Source organism: Apiospora marii (assembly GCF_038362585.1).
Source record: "Apiospora marii strain CBS 49790 chromosome Unknown utg000003l_segment0_segment0, whole genome shotgun sequence".
Lineage (NCBI taxonomy): Eukaryota > Fungi > Ascomycota > Sordariomycetes > Amphisphaeriales > Apiosporaceae > Apiospora > Apiospora marii.
Window position 1 is genome coordinate 6,920,004 of NW_027117374.1, and position 18,848 is coordinate 6,938,851.

The 18,848-nt window shown below is 52.3% G+C and overlaps 3 protein-coding genes across 3 annotated transcripts; 2 read left to right on the forward strand and 1 right to left on the reverse strand.

Moving 5' to 3' along the window:
• Positions 1-1,884: 1,884 nt before the first annotated feature.
• Positions 1,885-4,382, forward strand: PG985_005674 (white collar 1; the record flags this gene model as incomplete). Its single annotated transcript, XM_066825443.1, has 2 exons — positions 1,885-2,188; positions 2,242-4,382. The coding sequence occupies 2 exons, from the start codon at positions 1,885-1,887 to the stop codon at positions 4,380-4,382; spliced, it is 2,445 nt and encodes an 814-aa protein (XP_066688603.1).
• Positions 4,383-6,476: 2,094 nt separating this feature from the next.
• Positions 6,477-7,426, reverse strand: PG985_005675 (uncharacterized protein; the record flags this gene model as incomplete). Its single annotated transcript, XM_066825444.1, has 2 exons — positions 6,477-6,945; positions 7,008-7,426. The coding sequence occupies 2 exons, from the start codon at positions 7,424-7,426 to the stop codon at positions 6,477-6,479; spliced, it is 888 nt and encodes a 295-aa protein (XP_066688604.1).
• A 563-nt stretch (positions 7,427-7,989) lies between these two features.
• On the forward strand, positions 7,990-8,327 carry PG985_005676 (uncharacterized protein; the record flags this gene model as incomplete). The annotated part of the gene is made up of 2 exons (XM_066825445.1): positions 7,990-8,221; positions 8,242-8,327. 2 exons carry the CDS (start codon positions 7,990-7,992, stop codon positions 8,325-8,327), a joined length of 318 nt encoding a protein of 105 aa, XP_066688605.1.
• Between the last annotated feature and the right edge of the window lie 10,521 nt (positions 8,328-18,848).

The window sequence follows — 18,848 nt, forward strand, 5'->3', positions numbered from 1 at the left end:
TCAATCGGTTGGTTCGCTTTGGCTAAGGGTCTTCGCTGGCTTCGTTCGTCCGGGCGGTTTTTCTCTGCAAACTCCGCCAACTTTTGCTCACTCCTGCAAGCCAGTGCAGCACGCCTTTCTGGTTGGCGTCCTCAGGCCAGCCTTGCCATCCTTCGTCGAAAAGCGGAGTATTACCGGCTTTGCAATTTTTCCCCTCAAAAATTGTCTTTGAAGTGGCATCTAGGTCTGCGACCTCTTCGAAGAATACAGTCTGAAACTCCCGGGGCCCAACACACAGAGGACTGAGCTCTTCTTTCAATACAGCATTGATGTGTTTCCTACGTCCCGAGGAGTTCGCGAAGCTGTTCGTATTCCAAAGCCATGGGGTCTGTTGGAGAGATGATGCTATCGGTCGTGGGGACGGAGTGAACGATTTCTTGGCGGTTTTGTAGACTTGATTCCAAATAAGAGAATTATCTGAACTGTCGGCAAAGGACGAATCGTAGAAGAGGTCGGACACTGTCGAAATCGAAGTCGTCGGAGGTCGCAGCAGAGACAAGCCTGAGTAGATCGCTTCTGAGGGTGCCAGGATTTGAATTGGACTGCAATAAACGCGTTGGGAGAATCGGCAGCGACGATAGAAGACTAGAAGCAAGATATTGGATATCTGCAGAGTTTAGAAAGGCGCCTGACTTAATGAAGGTGAATTTTACCTTCACGGTCCAGATAATCCACTGCTCCTGGCGAGCAAGCAGTAATTTGGCTTTTGCAAATGAGGTCGAAAGAAACGCGAAAAGCATCAAGTCCTGTTTCGATAGGATGTGCATCTATTGATGTTCTGCCATGACGATCAGCTCAAGTAGACAACTAGAATGTGGATTTGTCTACGAGCACGAAAGCGCGCGCGTTTGTGTTGGATGCACCCGGTGTTTCTGATAGCTCAGCAGCTCCCGGATTTGCCTCGGCAGCAATTCATGTAATCTTGCACTGGCATGGGCACCCTTTGTTAGCTTGTGAATGACGTGGTCCGAGCTTACAGGTTTTCTAATCCAGAGGGGCGCTGTTCGAAGGACTAGAGGCCATTTTGGTGCATTCAAGCATATTCAGTAGCGAAGCGAGAAAACGGCAGCAGCCGCCAACAAACCTCTGTTCAAATAACAACACTTAAGAAAAGAAGATAGGTGTTTCCCTGCCCGCTAGGTTTTGTTTGTCTCTTGTATATACCCATTTTTCGAATGCGAGCGTATCGTGGTAGCATGTTGAATTGCGATTGCTTCTTCAGCCGCACCAGGCGGCTTGGCTTTAGGGCTTTACGTACTCCGTAGGTCAAGGGCTCACAGCAGCCTCAACATGCCGAAAGAGCAGGGTCAGGGGTTCCAATGGGCAATTAAGATCACAATAACATTATGGATGTTAGAACCGGGAATTGCATGGTGGCCAGCAGGTAACCACGGCGGCCAGAGGATGGGCAATGCCTTTTGAACTGCCAAGACACATGCCGTCACCCACATCGCGCAGCTCTGACAGGCCCGGGCACTCCATGCCCAGGTGGCACAATACCCCTACCAGACCGACTATTGCTGTGCCGGATAGCTGATAGCCTCCGCTGAACTGGCTTTTACAGAGGTACCTGTGCAGGTCGCCCCATTGGCCCTGGTGCGGGACCGAATCCTCTACCGACCCAGGCGCATGATATATAAAACAAGTCCCAACAATTGTGTACTACAAAATATTCAGCTCCCTCGAGACTTGAGGCCTTGTACTGTGTCGGTTATTAGACCGCCTACCATAGCCCGAAAGTCTGCGCTGGGAACGCATGGAGTGTACCAGCTCCCTGCCATGTCTCACACACCCACAGCCCCGGAACATTCCGATGCTGCGGTTCAATGGGACTTGCTGAATCCAATGGCGCCGGCGCTGTTACAGGCAGGTGAAGCGACGAGCGGCGGCAACCATGAACTGGGTGGGGTCAGCGCACTAACATATAGTGAAGCCACAAGCGACCTCAACGCCCACGATGCATCGGTTCCCATTCCCATCGTGCCGGATGATATGCTCATGCATCCGATCGGAGAGGACGTCCCGTGGGCTGGACCCTGTGGCCCTTCTCCCACCCCGTCCGAAGGCGGCCCAACTGTGATCCGCTGCCATGGCGATGTGCAGCCCTCGCAAATCGAACCCTTTCACCATGTGGCCCACGATGGGGTCAGTGGGCCCGGCTACCCATCATTTAACGCCATGTTGCCATTTGCCCGCCCCCAGGACCTCCAACTGCCCCCGTCCCCGCGGAATCGTGGCCTTTTGAAATCAATCTCGCACTGGCTCTGCTGGAGCGCCGGCCCAACCCGCGGATCGCCCATGGCACCACGCACTTTCTGCTGCCCTTTGTCGTCACAGACGCCTTGGACCCCCTGGACAGGATCATTTACGTGTCGGACTGCTTCCTTGCCGTGACTGGATATACGCGCGAGGAGGCACTTGGCCAGAATTGCCGCTTTCTCCAATCGCCAGACGGTATTGTGGTTCCTGGGGCCGCCAGGCAAGCCGTCAGCAGCGAATCCGCCTACATACTGAGGGAAAAAGTCCGCGAGCGGCGTGAGACGGAGCACAGCATCATCAACTATAAGAAGTCGGGCGAAGCCTTCTTGAACAACATTTTCATTGTTCCCATCCCGTGGGGACCTAGCCCCACGCCAAGATTCATCTTTGGTTTCTCCAATGTCTGCGGACTCGGGCCTCCTGCTATCGCGTGTCAATTAGGTTTGGACATACCAATAACCCTAATTGCTGAGCCGAGCTCTCTTGTCAATGAGCAAAGCTTGACCACCGCCTCGACAGTCGAACGGCCGAACCGCGCGCCCGCTACCCCCTATCAGCAAGGCGATTCGACCGTCGTACAAGGAGCCGAGTCCGTACACGCTGTTCCCGTGAACAAGCCCGAAGTAAATGAAGATGCGGGCCCGAGCAGCCTGCCGGACCTTTTCTCCTGCCTCCAGGGCTTAGAAAATGTCGACCTGACTTCTCTGATTGCACTGACGCCTTCCTGGAATAGGACGGTTCTCGAGAACATGCGCGCCGTGGTGCAAGTGCTGTCGCCGATGGGGATGATTGTCTACGCCTCCACGGCGCACGAGAAACTCGGCTATAGTTCGAGCGATCTGATCGGCAGATCTATGGCTGACTTCTATCATCCATCGGACGTCGCGGTTTTGATGAGGGAGTTAAAGCACACCAAATCCACTACTTTGGACCTGATGTTGCGATTGAAGCAGCGATCTGGTCAGTATGCATGGTTTCATAGCGCTGGGTCCGTATGGATCGACCACGGCAGACGCTGGGTCACGCTCACACTGCTTGAACAGCATGTCAGTCATCTCAGCAGCAGCGCCCTCTCGGAGGTGCATGAACGCTCCACCAACCACGGCATTTGGGTCAAGCTGTCGACGTCGGGCCTGATCCTGCATATATTTGGCGATCCCTACCAGCCCCTGGGCCTGTCTGCGGACGATCTGATCGGGACGGCGCTCCAAGACCTCTTGAAGCAGCGCGACGCCAAAGCCGAGTTCGAGACGCTGCTCGGTAGCGCACGCTACGGCGGGGTCGTGTCGTCGACTGTCATCCTCATCAGCGGGCGGGGCCACCGTCTCGAGACTAACATTGTGCTTCATCCTGGCGCGCTGGGCGATCGGACGCGCCCGTATTATTTTCTTGCCCACTGCAGCATCCTGCAACCCTCCGCTAGGAGGAAACAGAAAGCCTCGTCGTCCGAATACCGCAGCCACCCGTATGGCGTCGCCAGGAGCGTCGCCTCCATTGCCACCAACAGGGCCGTCCCCGCGTCCACAGTGGGTGATGATGGCGTCAGCGACGACCAAGACATCCTGGGCGGCCTCGACGCCGACCGGTGTGGCCCGCTCCCTTACGAGATCCACCAGCTCAAGGCGGGCAACCGGGCCCTGCACGACGAGCTGCAGGGCCTGCTCAAGCGCGCCAAACAGCGCCGGCAGTACCAGCAACACGGCGGCGACCAGGTCTTTGGCTGCGCCAACTGCCACACCAAGGTCTCCCCCGAGTGGCGGCGTGGGCCCAGTGGGATCCGCAACCTTTGCAACCGGTGCGGGCTGCGCTGGGCCAAGATGCGCCGCGGCTCGGGCGGCGCGCACCCCGCCAGCAACAGCCTAGGGGGCTCGCCGAGCGTCGCGACGTCGTCGACGTACGCGATGAGCACGCGGGCGAGCTTGGACCTGGGGACGCTGGCGGGCCGCGCAAGCCCTGCCAGCAAACTCTCTTCTTCGAGTGCAGGCGCATCACCGCCCTACGTCACGAGCACGCATGCAAGTATTGATACGGAAAGGTCGGTCGATTTTCGGGTTCAGGATACCAAGGGAGAAATGGATGAATGACTATTGATTACACCACCATAAACTACCTTCCTTATGCATGTCTCCGATTACTTCAAGTATCCAACTCTGTAGGACTTCGTTGATCAAACCCGATTCGAAGAGACGAATGAAAAGCCAAACTCGATAAGAGTAGGTCGAGTCTGCCTTGTTTACACAGAAGAAATGTGGCTAGGTTCATCCCTTAGGCACAGGTAAGCCCTAGGAAGTTGTTTCTTGCTGATGCGTGCTTACTCGCTTGAGGCACACAAATTGGGGGTGTGAAGACACCTTCAACAACTCCAGTGATGATGAGATTTGCAATTTATATCGACATTCCCAACTTTTTGGGCCCCCCCCCTCTTCTGACCTTATCAACATCATACACGGGAGGATGCCAGCGTGGTAGCCTCAGTCTCAAGAGCAGCTCATCAGGTATGGATCCGTTGAGTGCCCTCAAGCTTGTCTACAATGTGTGTGACCTGGTCGAGCGCGCCTACAAAGGCGCAAGGATTGTCAAGCAGATTTTGGACGCCCCAAGCGGCCAGCAAGATCGGCACGTCGAGCTCGAAAGCCGCGTTACAGGATTGTCTGTCCCCGTCTTCTAGTTACCGTTCCGTCGAGTGTATGCAACCCCGTTGCTAACAGCCGCAGTTTCGTCAATCAATCACCTGCCATGCGAGACCGAGCCATGGCCGAGCGACAGGATCTGCGCCGCTATGTCGAAGCCGTCGATTTCGAGGCCCGGCCGGACGCTAGCGACAACGTGAATGCCGTTGCCGATATGGATAGTGGTACGGATGCCGAGTAGGAAAGCGACCCCGAGTATATCGCAGCAGCTCCCGCTGGCATGGCGGAACCTCTGCCTGTTTACGACCTCATCCCCGACGAGGACGACGGGGTTGTCATACCCAACAGTTCCACAAGGCAGAAGGATCCGATGCAGCTGTCTTCACCGCAGAGGCCGCATGGTAACCAAGTTTCTCGACTGACCGTGTGGCGCACACCATAAAGCAGGCAGCCGAGGTCCCCGATCCACGGTAGAGCGACAGCCCGCCCGCACCGAGCCCAGCTCGACGATGAGCACTGCACCAACCGCCCCGACGAGTGCAGGTGTCCGGCCAGCATCCACGAAACACCCCGACGACGCGATGGATGCGTCGCGGCAGAGAGCTGTACGTTGGCACCGCCGGGCGCCTAGGAGGCTCTTGGGCGCCGATCATGCTGGCACAGTCACAACAATACCCTCCCCAGACTCCCTACTACTGGTCTTCACGGCGATTCTGCTGTGGACAAATTGTGCGCGGCGTACGGAGCACTTCCTATTCAATTCGTGACATCGTCACGGTGGATGCAACAAAGGCATTTCAAAGTATCCCTACGGATCGCTATCCTTAGTAATAACACCTACCCGAACTTATTTAGTTTTGCCTGCAGTTTGTCTGCTAGGATAAGTACCTTTTGTCATGAGCTTGCGATGGGCCTAGATCCTGTCACGGTCATCGGGTTCCGAGCGGGAAGGCTGGCTGTATGGACTCTATGGACGAAAACTCTAGTCTCGGGAGGAAAAGAGAAGGAAAACTAAAGCTACCATGGGCTGAACATATAGTGAGAGCTCCTGTACGCGCTGCGAGCCTGTGACGCTGTGGTTTCGTGCCTTTCGTTTGTGGCTCGCGCCGGCACCTGGCACTGAACTCATTCGGTCTTTTCAGTCCCAACTTCCACGTCTACCCTAGTCATTACTTATCAAAATCTACTTGTGCCTTGTCTTCGCATAACTGTATTCCCTCTGCATCCCTGGAGGTTTGGTGCGGGTGCCTCAGATCACCCTTGGCTGATTCAACAGTCGGCCCTTGGGGGAAGCTCAGAGCAAGAGATGCTGCCCGGGCAAGACACCCAATGAAAAGGCTTCTACATCGAGGCCGAGAACGTCGAGAGCCTTCAGTAACATGACCACCTGCATTCACCTCCTGTGCCAGGATCATTGAGAAAGACATAGGATATCTCTGTCGAGGGATGCCTAACATCCCCCCCCTTGGTTGGCCATGCAGCCCCTCTATTTCCTGGTGCAACCAAATGCCATCCCGCTACTTAAGCCAGACGTCTTCCATCAAGATCTCATGCTCTTGTCTCAAGATTAACCTTAGGATAGGTAGCGCATTCTTCGCGCTGTTTGTTGATGGCCTCCTCCGTATTGCGAATCAAGTAATTGCCGAAGGGATCGCAAAGCATGTCTAGCAGGAAGGCGCTGAGCAGAGCGGGGTCCGAGTCCGCGCTATGCGGGACGGTCAAAAGGTAGCTGCTGTGGGAGCTCGAAGCCGGGGAGTGCTCCGCCGTTGGCAGGTTTACCACTTTGCTTATCGTAGCCTCTGGATTGGCTCGCAATTTGTCAAGCTGCGAGTAAACCGAGACCAGTTGCTTGTAGAATGAGGCTGCCGCCGTATCAAGGCTGCCGCAAAACTCGAGCACGCGCAGACAATGTGCCGCGTCCGTGAGCTCTTCTTCCCATTGATGAGCTACGAATTCGTGGACCTGTTTCTGTGCGACAGAATGTAACAGAATGACACATGACGTGTATGCTTGGAAGCTGCAGCAATGGGTTAACACAGCATGGAACCATCAAACACGAAGAAAAGATGTCCCACCTACACTATAAGCCAGCAGCGCTTCGAGATATTGTTGCCTTTAAGAAACCAGTTCATTATCCTCGCAGATATTGCAGCCGCGCCCACAGCCTGCTCGCAGTGGCCCTTCAGTACACTCGTGTCTTGTTCCGAGAAAGTAGTACGCCGTGGAACTCGTACAAAATGTTGGTTTATTTCCGCGGCGACGCGACCGTAGCCCAACATCATGCTACCAAGATGCAGCAGGTGAACGTGGCAGCCAGACAGGCGGATATTTTGGTTTTGTTCCAAGCGCATGAGATCCACAAGCCGCATCTGCCGCGGCAGCTCATTATACCAAGTCTGGAGATCGTCCATCATAGACAATAGACTCCCTGGTGCGAGCTCCTTGGATACTAGGTGCATCCGCATGAGATTCGCTTTTAACAGGGCGACTTTAGCCATTTGGTTCGGAATAACTATGTAACATTAGTATTGGTAGATTTTACCTTGGGGAAAGTGCGGCCTACTTTCTGTGCTGCTGGCAGATGCGTGGAGTTCGAGGCCTGAGAGCTTCAAGTCAATCAGTCCTAGCACTAACGTCCTTCAAGTCGAACCACATACCTGACTCTCGATGGGAAGTGTGCCGTTGTCCAATATATTGCCTGGTGAGGCAGATAACCAGCTGAGTGCTGTTAGTACGCCACCCATTTACCGAATTTGTCGCACATTACCTTGACAAGAATACCAAGGTACGCCATGCCTTGTGATATTCAGCCAATGTCGCTTCTGTATCCCTCTGGTATGGCGATCCCTTGGAATTCAATCTGACCCTTTTCTGTAACTCTTTACCTGCCTCTGCGTGTGCGTTCAGAAAGAATTGTATTCACCGAAGGCCGCTAGGAAGACGTTGGCTTACCAAGATATGCAACAGCCACAGTCGTCTTATGCATGATATTATACATACAAAGTAACGCAAAAGTTTTCATGGCATCGATAGGCCGCAGTTGGATGACGGCCTCGAGATGATGTCGAGCGACATCGTAGAATACGTGTTGTGCTTCCACGTCGATGACCTCATTGTCGTACTGCGCACCAATGGCAGCTACAGTCATCAGGCAGCAGACGGTAGCTTGGTGCTCCAGGTTATTGTCTTTTGGGGGCGGAAAGGCAGCCTTGCAGTTCTGGAGCAACTGTTCCTCGGAGAAGACGTGGAATATGCTCACCGTTCTACTGAAGAATGTACCCACGAACCGACTGGTAAGTTCATGCGAAGGCAGCCAGAGCGAAACTTGGCGCCAAGGGGAGCCGATGGAAGAGGCGGCATGGGAACGAGGTGAAGAATGTGTGGAAGCCTGTGAGCTAAGGGTGCACGAGGGTGCGCTAGGCCCCTCGACAGGAATCGAGTCTTGTACAATGTCCTGTATTGCAAACCCGGTAGGACATGCAGATGGATTTTGGATAGATGAACTCGCAAGAGGGATTTCGGCCCCTTTGGCTGCGTCCAGTAGCTTTTGAACCGAATCGATCTGACCATGGCTGTCTCGCCAAGTTTGCAGCAATTGACCAGCCTGCTGTGCAGGCAGGCCTTTCAGTCCATCAACAAATGCCTCTAGTATGGCAAGGCGAGTGTTTTGCTGCTTTCGTTCAATGCATCTGTAACCACAGGCCCGGCGCTTGCTGTTGCAGAGCCCACACTTTGGTCGGCCGCCGTCACACTATGTCTCTCGTCAATGCGCCTGCGATGCATATATGGCTGGGAGTGTCGGATTATCCAACCTTGATTTTTAGCCTCCGACAGTCATGACAGGCTTCGCTAAGTCGGTGCTCGTTTCGATCCGCTCTTCTGACCCTGACACCATCCCAATTCGATGGGCGCGCTGGTTGTATGCGACGAAACCTCATGTAGGTCCTTTTCAGACGAGGCTGTTACGTTCGTAGGAATGAAAAGCCACAAAATGTTGATAGCTGCTGAACAATCTGGGTTGGCGTAAGTTTCATGAAATCTTTGGGATGTGGAATTTGCGTGCTCTTTTTGGCTGCATCAAACAAGCCATCAACAGCACCAGGAGACCATGTAAACAATTTGGGTAGAGTAAGTATGTCGCTGAAAAGCATGGAGCAATGGCAGTCGGCAGCTGAAAAACGCCACCGGCTGAGCGTACTCATATCTCATTATCATATGATTGGTATTTCCTTCCATACCCCAAGAATGTCTCATCCATGCGGTCTTTTTCTAAACTAAAAACAATTGATAGTGGCGGTGGTCAACCTGACGGGCAAGAAAGGCCTTCTGTTGTACTTCTCACATAGCTTTCTACGAAGTTCCTTGGTTAGTCATACCACGGTTGCTGGAAACATTTACGTACTACAGTACGGTCTGACGGCTGACGTATGTGTCCAGGTCGTACATTAAACCTTGAGTGATGACGACAATGTTGCCTAGGACCCGGAAATCTTGCAGGATCTGATTACTATGGCGTCTGCCGATGCAGCGTGCAGGAGCCTGACGCTTCTTGCTACCGGCCAGCTGAAAAACGCCACTGTAAGGGTACATTTTGATTGCTTGTCGCACTCGTTATACGCCCGGTATACATAACGAACTAGGTAGTCGTTCAACAGGCCGCCTGATCTTCATCTTTTAGTCTCTGGACATGATCGCAGATTTGACAAGGAGAATTACGCTTCTTGGAGTCTCGCTGTTCCACTCGGAAAAGCTGCATGGCAGCCGGTTCTATTCAACGGAGTAGCAGCGAATGGCGTTTTGGGAGCGGCGAGATCAAGGCCCGTAGTGCGCTACAGTAGTCTTGTTATGGAATCCGAATCCGTGCTTCTTGCTGCATTTGACCTAGAGAGGAAGTTCATACGCATTTTCCCTTTAGAGGCGCCGGCTTGTGTGCGTTGCGTATCCCTGCCCGGAACAGTGAATATTGGCAATGGTTTCCTTATCCACTACTTTTGCCTTCCTCGCCTCACCACAGGACTTCGGCCGCGGAGTTGTTGATTCCACACGCCAGAGACCCCTCCGTAGCACTATCACCAAAAAGGAAAGGTGTTTCCCCACTACCATCCTGAGGCCCTGGCATTATTAGTCTAGTGGTTTTTTTTCTTTTTCTTTTTTTTTTCTGGTTGATTGGTTGGATGGGTGGGTGGCTGGTTTGAACGGCCACTAGAGAATCAACATCAACTAGAGGCTTGACGAGGGAAGGCAAAGCATTATGGTGTAGGCCACATATGCTAGTATGTACTGCCAAGGTACTATAGGTTTCAGATTCCTTATAGGGCTGAGATATGTGCAAGGTACATGGTACCCCTTTGTCTACCACTACCCACGGTATCAAGCGGTCCAGCCGGGTCATAGTTTCATAGTACTGGTTAGTGATCAAACAGGAGTCTATTTCATCTTCAGAGAGCACCACCCGCTATATAGGGCTGTAACTCACAACTAGCCTGTAAAGGGGATAAGAGGCGAGCATTGATATAGCCTCTGTCTAGGAGTTTGATGTGGCACAACTGCAGATAATACTTCCATTTCCTTCTCTTTGTGGCGTAATAACTACATTGGGTAGCGGTGCATTTATCTTCGTGGCCGCCTGATCCGATCCAAGCAGAAGTGTCCCTTATTTGCTTATTGGAGCAGCTTGCATGATCCTTGTCCAATGGTCTATTTTCACTTATTGCACAGCTAAGAATGTCCTGGTCTCCGATGCATCGCAAGGGTTGGCTAACAATCATGCTCTGAAAGGAATCCGAATGGGTTGCATGGTTTGCGAGAACGGTGGCTTCCGCACTCTCTCGTCTATTCTTTCTCTGTGGTCGCTCCACTATACTTCCAACTAAAGCGAGACAGATAGGAGAGGTGTTGCACGCGAGAGAGTGGTAGATGGTATAATAAAGTGCCTCCCCCAGAGAAGAGTAAATAGACAAAAGAAAGGCCCTGACGTGCTACTTATATACACATAGAGGGTCCAGCTTAGCGTGCTGGCCTGTATGAGGGGCTGACCCCTTGTCCTGGATGCGACAAGAGGGCTATTGCTCTCAGTGTGTGCTCCCCACTGGGACTCCATCCTTGGGAGCCACTCATGGCGAACATTCTGTGGAAGTTGCGGGACAGGGCAGGGGAAGGGAAGGGCACCCTTCATCTGGTATGGAGGACTGCGTCATGAGGCGATATGATCGATCCGTACTGAAACTAAAACGCCCATTACAAGGATTCCTGGGTTAATACATAGCTAGTCCGTTAACGGAAGATGATTTCCTCGTGCTGGGCCCTAACGTTAGTGGCTTTTGCCAATTTTGATTCAGGGGCTGACAGGACGAATTGAATTGCACAACTGAAGCGATTCGCCTGAACAACTTACTGTGGAGACTGGGATAGAGGCGGAGGAATGATACTGTGACGGCGATCACAAAGCATGACAGTAGGATGGTGACGGGTGTGAGATGCAATGTCCGGATTACGCCTCTATTACCTGCCTTACATTGGCAGCATCGTTTCTCCTTGAAAGTACAAGCTCCATGTTATATGCTCCAAGTGGGATCGCTGGTACCTTTGTCTTGACTAAAGATCAAGGATTGGATATGTAGTGTGCCGGTGGTGGCCGACCAAGATCTGGGCACTATGCTAGTAAACGGCGGACCTGTGGGCAATCCATGCGAGCAACTGAAGCGGCTGGTCGACCTCTGAGAAGTTGGCGAGATAGCTCTGGTCGGATCGGGTTGGTTTCAAGGCTACTGGACGCTGCCGCTGTCAGAGCGCCTGGACCAAATCCTGCTAGTTCACCTGAAAGGAGTCCATCTATAACCGCCGCCAAGATAACCACATAGCAAATCATATAGCATGCGACTATGAAGACTACCTCACACTTGGGGACTCACAGCCACAGGCTGTATCATATCTTTCACCTAAGGCATGATCCGCTATGCACTCTCTTGGTATCCTGCTTTGCTCTGGTTAACCCCGCCTGAAGTTCCACGTTAGTTCGTAGATGTAATAGTATACTCTAGAGCACTAGCGACGCGGACTCATCCCGTCGTTCAACAGGCTAGTTTCCGATCTATCAAGACTGGTACGTGGTGCAAGTGGGTGCCAAGGCATAACATACCCTGTGTATCCCCCTGTCTGCCGGCTACACTAGCACACACTGAGAGCTGTGCAACAAATCAAATAACACAGCTTCATACCCACCTTTATTCCTGAAATTGGCAGTCAGGGAGATACTCAATCTTCTCAGTTCCCTGCCGAAGAAACTTTACGTAATAGCACTCTTATCTTGGCGCTTCGTCGGCGCCGTTGAAAATCTTTTCTTAATTCGTAGCGCCTGCAATTAACTTTGAAAATGGATTGGTCTAGGCGTTAGCCACTAGAAGGTACATGCAGAATTTGGCGCAGGCTGCGTATGCAGCTGTGGTTGCTTGCATCGGACCTTCAAGATATCACAGCCACGTAGCGTCTTGTCACTACGGAGGCGCCCTTCAGAACGGAGAGCCATCCCACTGTTGGCCAAGATGTGCCCACTAGCTGGCATATGGTGGCATACGTAACAGAAGAAAAACGCTACGATCAAGGTACCGTTTTGGGTCGTTTTAAGTTTCTGAATACGATTTAATTGGATAATTGAACCCTTACTCCGTTCTATTATAACGATACAAGAATACGGAGCCAGGCATTTGCCCGTCAGCTAGTAGCCAGATCTTGGTAGAGAGGAGGGTGCCCATCACCTTTGACAGAGACCTCCGTACACTGGTTTATTTATTACACTCCTGCCACACCGTGCTTTTCTTTCCTGATGCGACCTTGAAAAGAACGTAATCTAGACGCAACATAGTGCCCCGGCGTGGCTGCCGAACGGAACGGGAGTTGGCCAGGGGCGTGCTTGTATACAGCCAGCTTTCAACTCTGTTGGCTCACCTTCTTGCTTGCCTCTAAATTACCTGCCGCATTGGCATGCCCTCCTTGCAAAAGCCCTACCCGTGTGGTGGTTTCATTGGCCGGGGATGGATTTATTGAGGAACATCGATGTGAGTGACTCGAAGCTCCGGATCTCGGGATGAAGAGCTTATATTTGCATCCTCGTCAGAATGGTCATGTATTACCCCTTTAGTGTTGTGGCGTTCTTGAAGGGTGCGAAGCGCCGCGACGAACGGAGAGATACACTTCAAGAAGCCATGCGAAACTTCATTCATAAAAGACAAAGCTCCGCAGTCTCAGTTCACCAACCGAGCATGGCATCCCGCGGTTGGTAGACAACGAAATCGTACTTCCGCACGTTGGAATTCCCACTGCGCATTGTGGGCCACAGAAAGCAGATACGTCTATCCAAGCAGTAGGGACGCCATGGAAGTTGCATTCGTAGCAATCTACGGTAAGCATCGCCTCATACCATTCATCCTTGCGGCTTTTCTCCAGCCGACAGTGAATTAACGACTAATTCCTAATGGATCTTTCTTCGAATGCAGAGCTCGTCTTTACCTCCGGGTCCGCCGAGTTTATTCTCGGCTATAAGACGGAGGACATCCGAGTAACGTCTTATTTCAATTACATACACCCCGACGATTCCATTGTTGTGCGTCACCTCTGGAGCCATGGGTTGCAAGCACGTAAGATAGCCATGACTTATCGTGCTCGCCTGCAAGTACACGGCGGGGATTGGGTCAGTTTGAGCACATTGCAACCGTGTTGGAGGACTCGGTGATGGTCTGCACCAGCGTTCATAGTGGGGAAGAAAAAAGTACCGGTAAGCAGCCAAATTGTTCACCATATATTCTTCTAATCTGCCTGCAAGGACGAATTCACCGCATTCGGCAAATGATGACATGTGCGCTGGCATGTCCTTCTTCTCGCAACTCGCCGTCACTCATATGCCAGGAACCTCGCGCGCTTCTTCTCTTGAACAGATTTACCAGAAAGCAACAATTATGTTGGGCGCAGGAGATGTCGAAACAGTCTTCGGTTTGGACCGGAATCGAGTGCGCAACACCAGCTTCTATGAATACGTCACAACAAGCTGCCTAAGACCCGTTATGAAGCGCCTAGAGCGTGCGAAAACCGACAATAGCATTGTTTACCTGCGCTTTTGCTGTCTGGTTCCTGGACGAAGAAGCGTGACCGAAGACGCAGATACAGTAACTTTAGTTGCTGACGGTGAAGGGATTGGTTGCAAAGGGTTCTATAGCAGACAACCTTGCAGCAGTACAGGTACAGCATATTGTTGCAGACTTGCTCTTATTAGCAAGCCCGATGTAGTCGAAGCTTGCCCATATCCAGACGGAGAGCCGATCTTATCCCCCAAGCGAAGCTCTAGCCCTACTATCGAGACTTTCTCTCAGCCTCGACCAGATACAGCATATCCGTCGCCTAGGTCCCTCTTTCGTGGGGAGGCCGAATATAAGCTGCATGGATGTAGGCGGTGCTGTATGGTTGAAGGCTTCGTAATATGCACATCTGATGGGCTCGTCGTTACCCTTCGAAGAGTTCACTCTCATTTTCAAAGTTATTAATAAACTTGACGGAAGCATTGCCCGCATCTTTGTGCCATAATCGTCCTTTTTGGCCACTAAATAGCCTTCAATGGACTAATTGTAGGGTGATTGATGCGTCGAACTAACCTTGCAACCTCAGAAGCACCGTTCCTGGGGGCAGTCCGCATGGACGACGATCCCCTTTCCGTCTAAGCTCCAGCTCAAGAAAGACAGACTAATGGCCGGCCAAAACACGAAGAAGCGACGGGGTTACGGCAGGTGGACAACATTAGGCTTAAGCACAACAATTGTGGAGCAAGCTTCCGATTTGGTCATGGCAGGGAGGAGAACAAGTCCCTACCAACAATACTTCCAATCGTCGGTATCAGTGGGAGTGGCGTGAGGCTTTGCACACCCAGTTCGAAAGTGCCGGCAAAGGCTGTGAGTTTGTGTTCCGGTACCGAGTACCGGAACTGCGTCCCTGATGTGTGGTCACGTCTGGGGATCCAGATTCGGGCCGTTTCGTGGTTTGTTCCTGTCTGAAGTCTCGGGTCCACTTCCGCCGCGGCGAAGGGGATGTTAGAGAAGGCTAGGTCGATGGTTCGTCCCGCTGCGTGTGCTGGGACACCAATTTCACCGATGTAGCTGAGCCCGTCGTCGACAGCCCAGTCGTGGATCTCGATTCCCCCGTTTCGGGTTGGGGCACATCTGGGTCCCAGGCGCTGCACCATGCGTTGAAGTCCTCTGCGACTATGCAGTGGAGCGGTGGTCGTAGGTCTAAAAGGAGTCGTGTCGCCCGGCTTAGTGGTTCATGTGGGGGTTTGTATACGTTGATGAAGGTCCAGTGGTCGATTTCGAGCCATAGGAGGTCTCTGGTCTTTCATGGTCGCTTTTTTCTCGTTTTCAGTCTACTGTCTCTCCTGGCATAGGTCATCACTCGGGGTTGGGAGGTGATGTCGTCCCAATTGTCCACCGGGACGTAAGCATTGTAGCCCGGGTGAGAGTTAGATCTGTTCCGACCGTCGTACGTGACGGATGGTTCCTGTACGAGGATCACGTCTATGTGGTCCTCCCTGCATTGCTGTAGTAAGGTCGTGTGTGCTGGCGGCGCCTTGCCAACGTTGGCCTGCGCCACCTGCAAGACTTGCCGTCCTGGCCTGCTGCACGTCGAAGGTCTCCGGTGGTTTATTCTATTCATGGTCCATATCAGCCATATTGTGACATTCTTGAATCGCGGCGGCCATCTTTGTCTTCTGTACATGTCCGGAAATCCGCTCAAGATCATCCCCACGACGTTGTTGATCCCGTTTCCGGTGATTGTCGGGGGCATCGTCTGTAACGGTCCAGTGGCCAGGCTTGGATGATAATCCTTTCGCAGTCGCGCTTGTATGATTCGTAGAGGAATCGGGCGAAGGGCGGGTCGAGTGGGAGAGTGACGACGCGGGCGTTTACTTATGCGACCGGGACGTGTTACACTAGGTTGATTGTTCGTAGGTATCGGTGCGCTCTCCCGCAACATACTGTACTGCGACGGCTTGCGGTGACATGAGTCGCTCTGCACGTTTCCAATTGACGCTTCCTTCGATGTTGCTAAAGGTTGACGTTATTACCAAGCTTGGGTTTGTTAGGTCGATTTGTTTACTAAACTGGAGGTCATGGGAAGAACGAAGGGGAAAAAAGGGTTTCCAATGTGGTTGCTTGAATCACCTACCATATGTCACAGAGGTGCACGAGTTTCGCGTGCAGAGCCTTTTACTTGGTGTCGATCATGGCAGCTCTTGGGCAATCCTATCCTTCCTTATGCGCCTCCACTTCTTTCGCGAGGTCATCCTTCTTGTCTTCGTATGTCGACTTGAGAGCACGCCTTCGTTTGTAGTTTTCCAACAGGGCTGCGGTCTCAGGCGAATTTTCGCGGTCGCGCATCTTCTGTCAAATTTACGTGGTTGATGGGGCAAACTGTTCACTCGCGTAAATGAATGTAGGGTACTGGAAAAGAAAGGCTTTATTTAGTCGGGTTGTAAATTTCAATGCGGGCGCCCAGTACGAGGTAGCTTAAAAAATGCGGAGTCTAGCATGAAGCATCCACTAAACTCTAGCCTTCAAATGCCGCGAGTTCTGAGCCTGAATTGTGGTGAGTTAGCGATCCAGACTGTATCGATTGGGTCGCTGGCTCCTCCAGCACTCGTTCCAACAAGCCATCCTCGTCGCAGTACCAGGCCTGGTAGCGGGGAATAATGATAGAGGCTGAGCTACGGTGGATATAGTTGCGGCGTATCGCAAGAGGTATTTAGATAGTTTATCGCCGCTCGGGATTGGCGTCGAGAGACCAAGCCTAGCGGAACCCCATTTTGTTGAGCTTTTATGAAGATCACCTTGCTACCATGCTTCTAGCGACCCAGACTGCCGGGGCACACTAATGGAGAGGCAGGCGGCGATCCAGTGCATTTCCAAGTGGTTTGGTGGAGACCGCGCTGGGCTTGTAAGTAGACGTTGTCATAAACAAACTTATGGTAGGTGACTGCAGCAAGGGTCGGGAGTAGCGCCCTTGGAGCAGTCGCTCGCATATGAAAGCAATAATCGGCCTTTATTGATACAGCACCGATGACTGATGACATGCTCAGGGAGTAGTGAGTAGGAGTAAACTAAATAAGCCTATTTTATCCTCCAACAATTTAATCAACCCTAGAACATGCTGGATCGAACAATGCCAGTGGGCATGTGAAATCTGAGTTTGTGGTAACTGACTAACCAGCACCGAAAAGTCATCTGACTTGCTACGAACACCCATTCGGACACGAAAACGAGCGTGGGGAATCCAATAAGGGTCCCCTTCGATGCTTCCAGATAAAGTGCCATCTCTTTGCGTCCCCAATCCCCGAGGCTCCACGCTCTGGGTGGCGCTCTCACCTTTAACCCTTTTTCTCGGTGATAGTTCTTTCCGTTTTCAAGGGTAGATGGCCCAATGGGCTTTCCCTTGCCCTTTCGTCTGCAATATGTTCTTCATTGGCGTCATTTCCAACGTTGCTGTCAATTGGTACGGGCGCTGAAGGATGAGATATATTCTTGCGCAGAGGGTGTTCTATCCCAGTCTGAATAGCCCCGATATTGGATGACTTATGTGCCTCAGTAAGCGCGAGGTCACCAGAGTCGAAGTACTTCCTCTAGAAAACTGATTAGTAGGGCCTACTTGCACGAGCTTCGAAGAATGCACGATACCTCGAGTTGGCGGTGGAGCAATTCATCTCTAGCGGGCACATGCCCGTACATGCGCCGGAGGCGATCGCTCCTCTCAGTGAGGGACTTGAAATCGGAAGGTACATGTTAGTCGAATTAGGCCTCAAGAATAACTCAGCTCACATTTGCATCTTTCTCACTCGAATGCGACTCCATAGTATGGCGAACTTGCGTAGGGAGGTGGTTGTAAGAAGAGCACGTACGAGGGCCTGGTCAATCTGGGCTATTTATGGTTTCTCTTTCTAACCGACACGGGGAAGTCCGCGCGGGGAACCGCAATTCCTCGCGCCAATACGGTCATGCCGCACGTTTTTTTCCCCTTCCGCATTACTTATGTCAGATTTGTTAGCGGTAGTTACCATGGCCCATTCAGGTTTTTGTTCGAATGCGCTAGGACGCAGTCTCTAGTGATAAGCGTCGCCGCATAACAGAATGGAAAAGCTTTGATTTAAGCTAGAAACGGGCCTCAATCGCGCCATGCTTAGGCGCACTAACCTACGTCCGCCCTTTTCTGTCGTCCATGTGCATGCAATTCTGGCGATTTGACGAGCCCACTTTCCGTTTGACGGCAACTCTTCCGGCAACGCCCAAGCCTCTGAGGCAACCTCGATCACCATGTTTTGCGCTGGCGGGAATATTGATGCCGTCGTGATGGCTGCGGACGTGTCTCGACCCTGTCCATTCTCGTGAGCCGACGATAATTTGCTGCGTTACAAGCCGCGACGCCGAAAATTCGACAACGCGGGTGTACAAAAGGCAATAATGCAGATCAGTCCATGCCTATGACTGACAAAGAGGCCATGATCAAACTCTTTGAACCTCTTGGCAGGCAACCGGTGGCATAAGTATTTCAGACACAGAATCGACGATGTGGAGTAACTACCGCCAAAAGGTGGGCGAAAGAAGTCTTATTCATGCGGGATGGTCATTGACGGCGCCTTCTGGCGTACATATACATAATCATCACCCTCGAATACACCGCATCGGCTGTATCACCCCTCCGACCCCAGTGCTTAACGACTACAACCGCCGCCGCTGCTGCCACTACCACCCGTAGTCCCTGGCTCCTCTGTCGGCTGTGGACCCCCGATCGTCCATCCACCAGATGGAGGCGGGCCGAGGGTAATGAGGGGTCAGGCTGTCAGACTGGTGAGGACATAGTCACGCGTGAAGTATTGTATGGCATAACCAA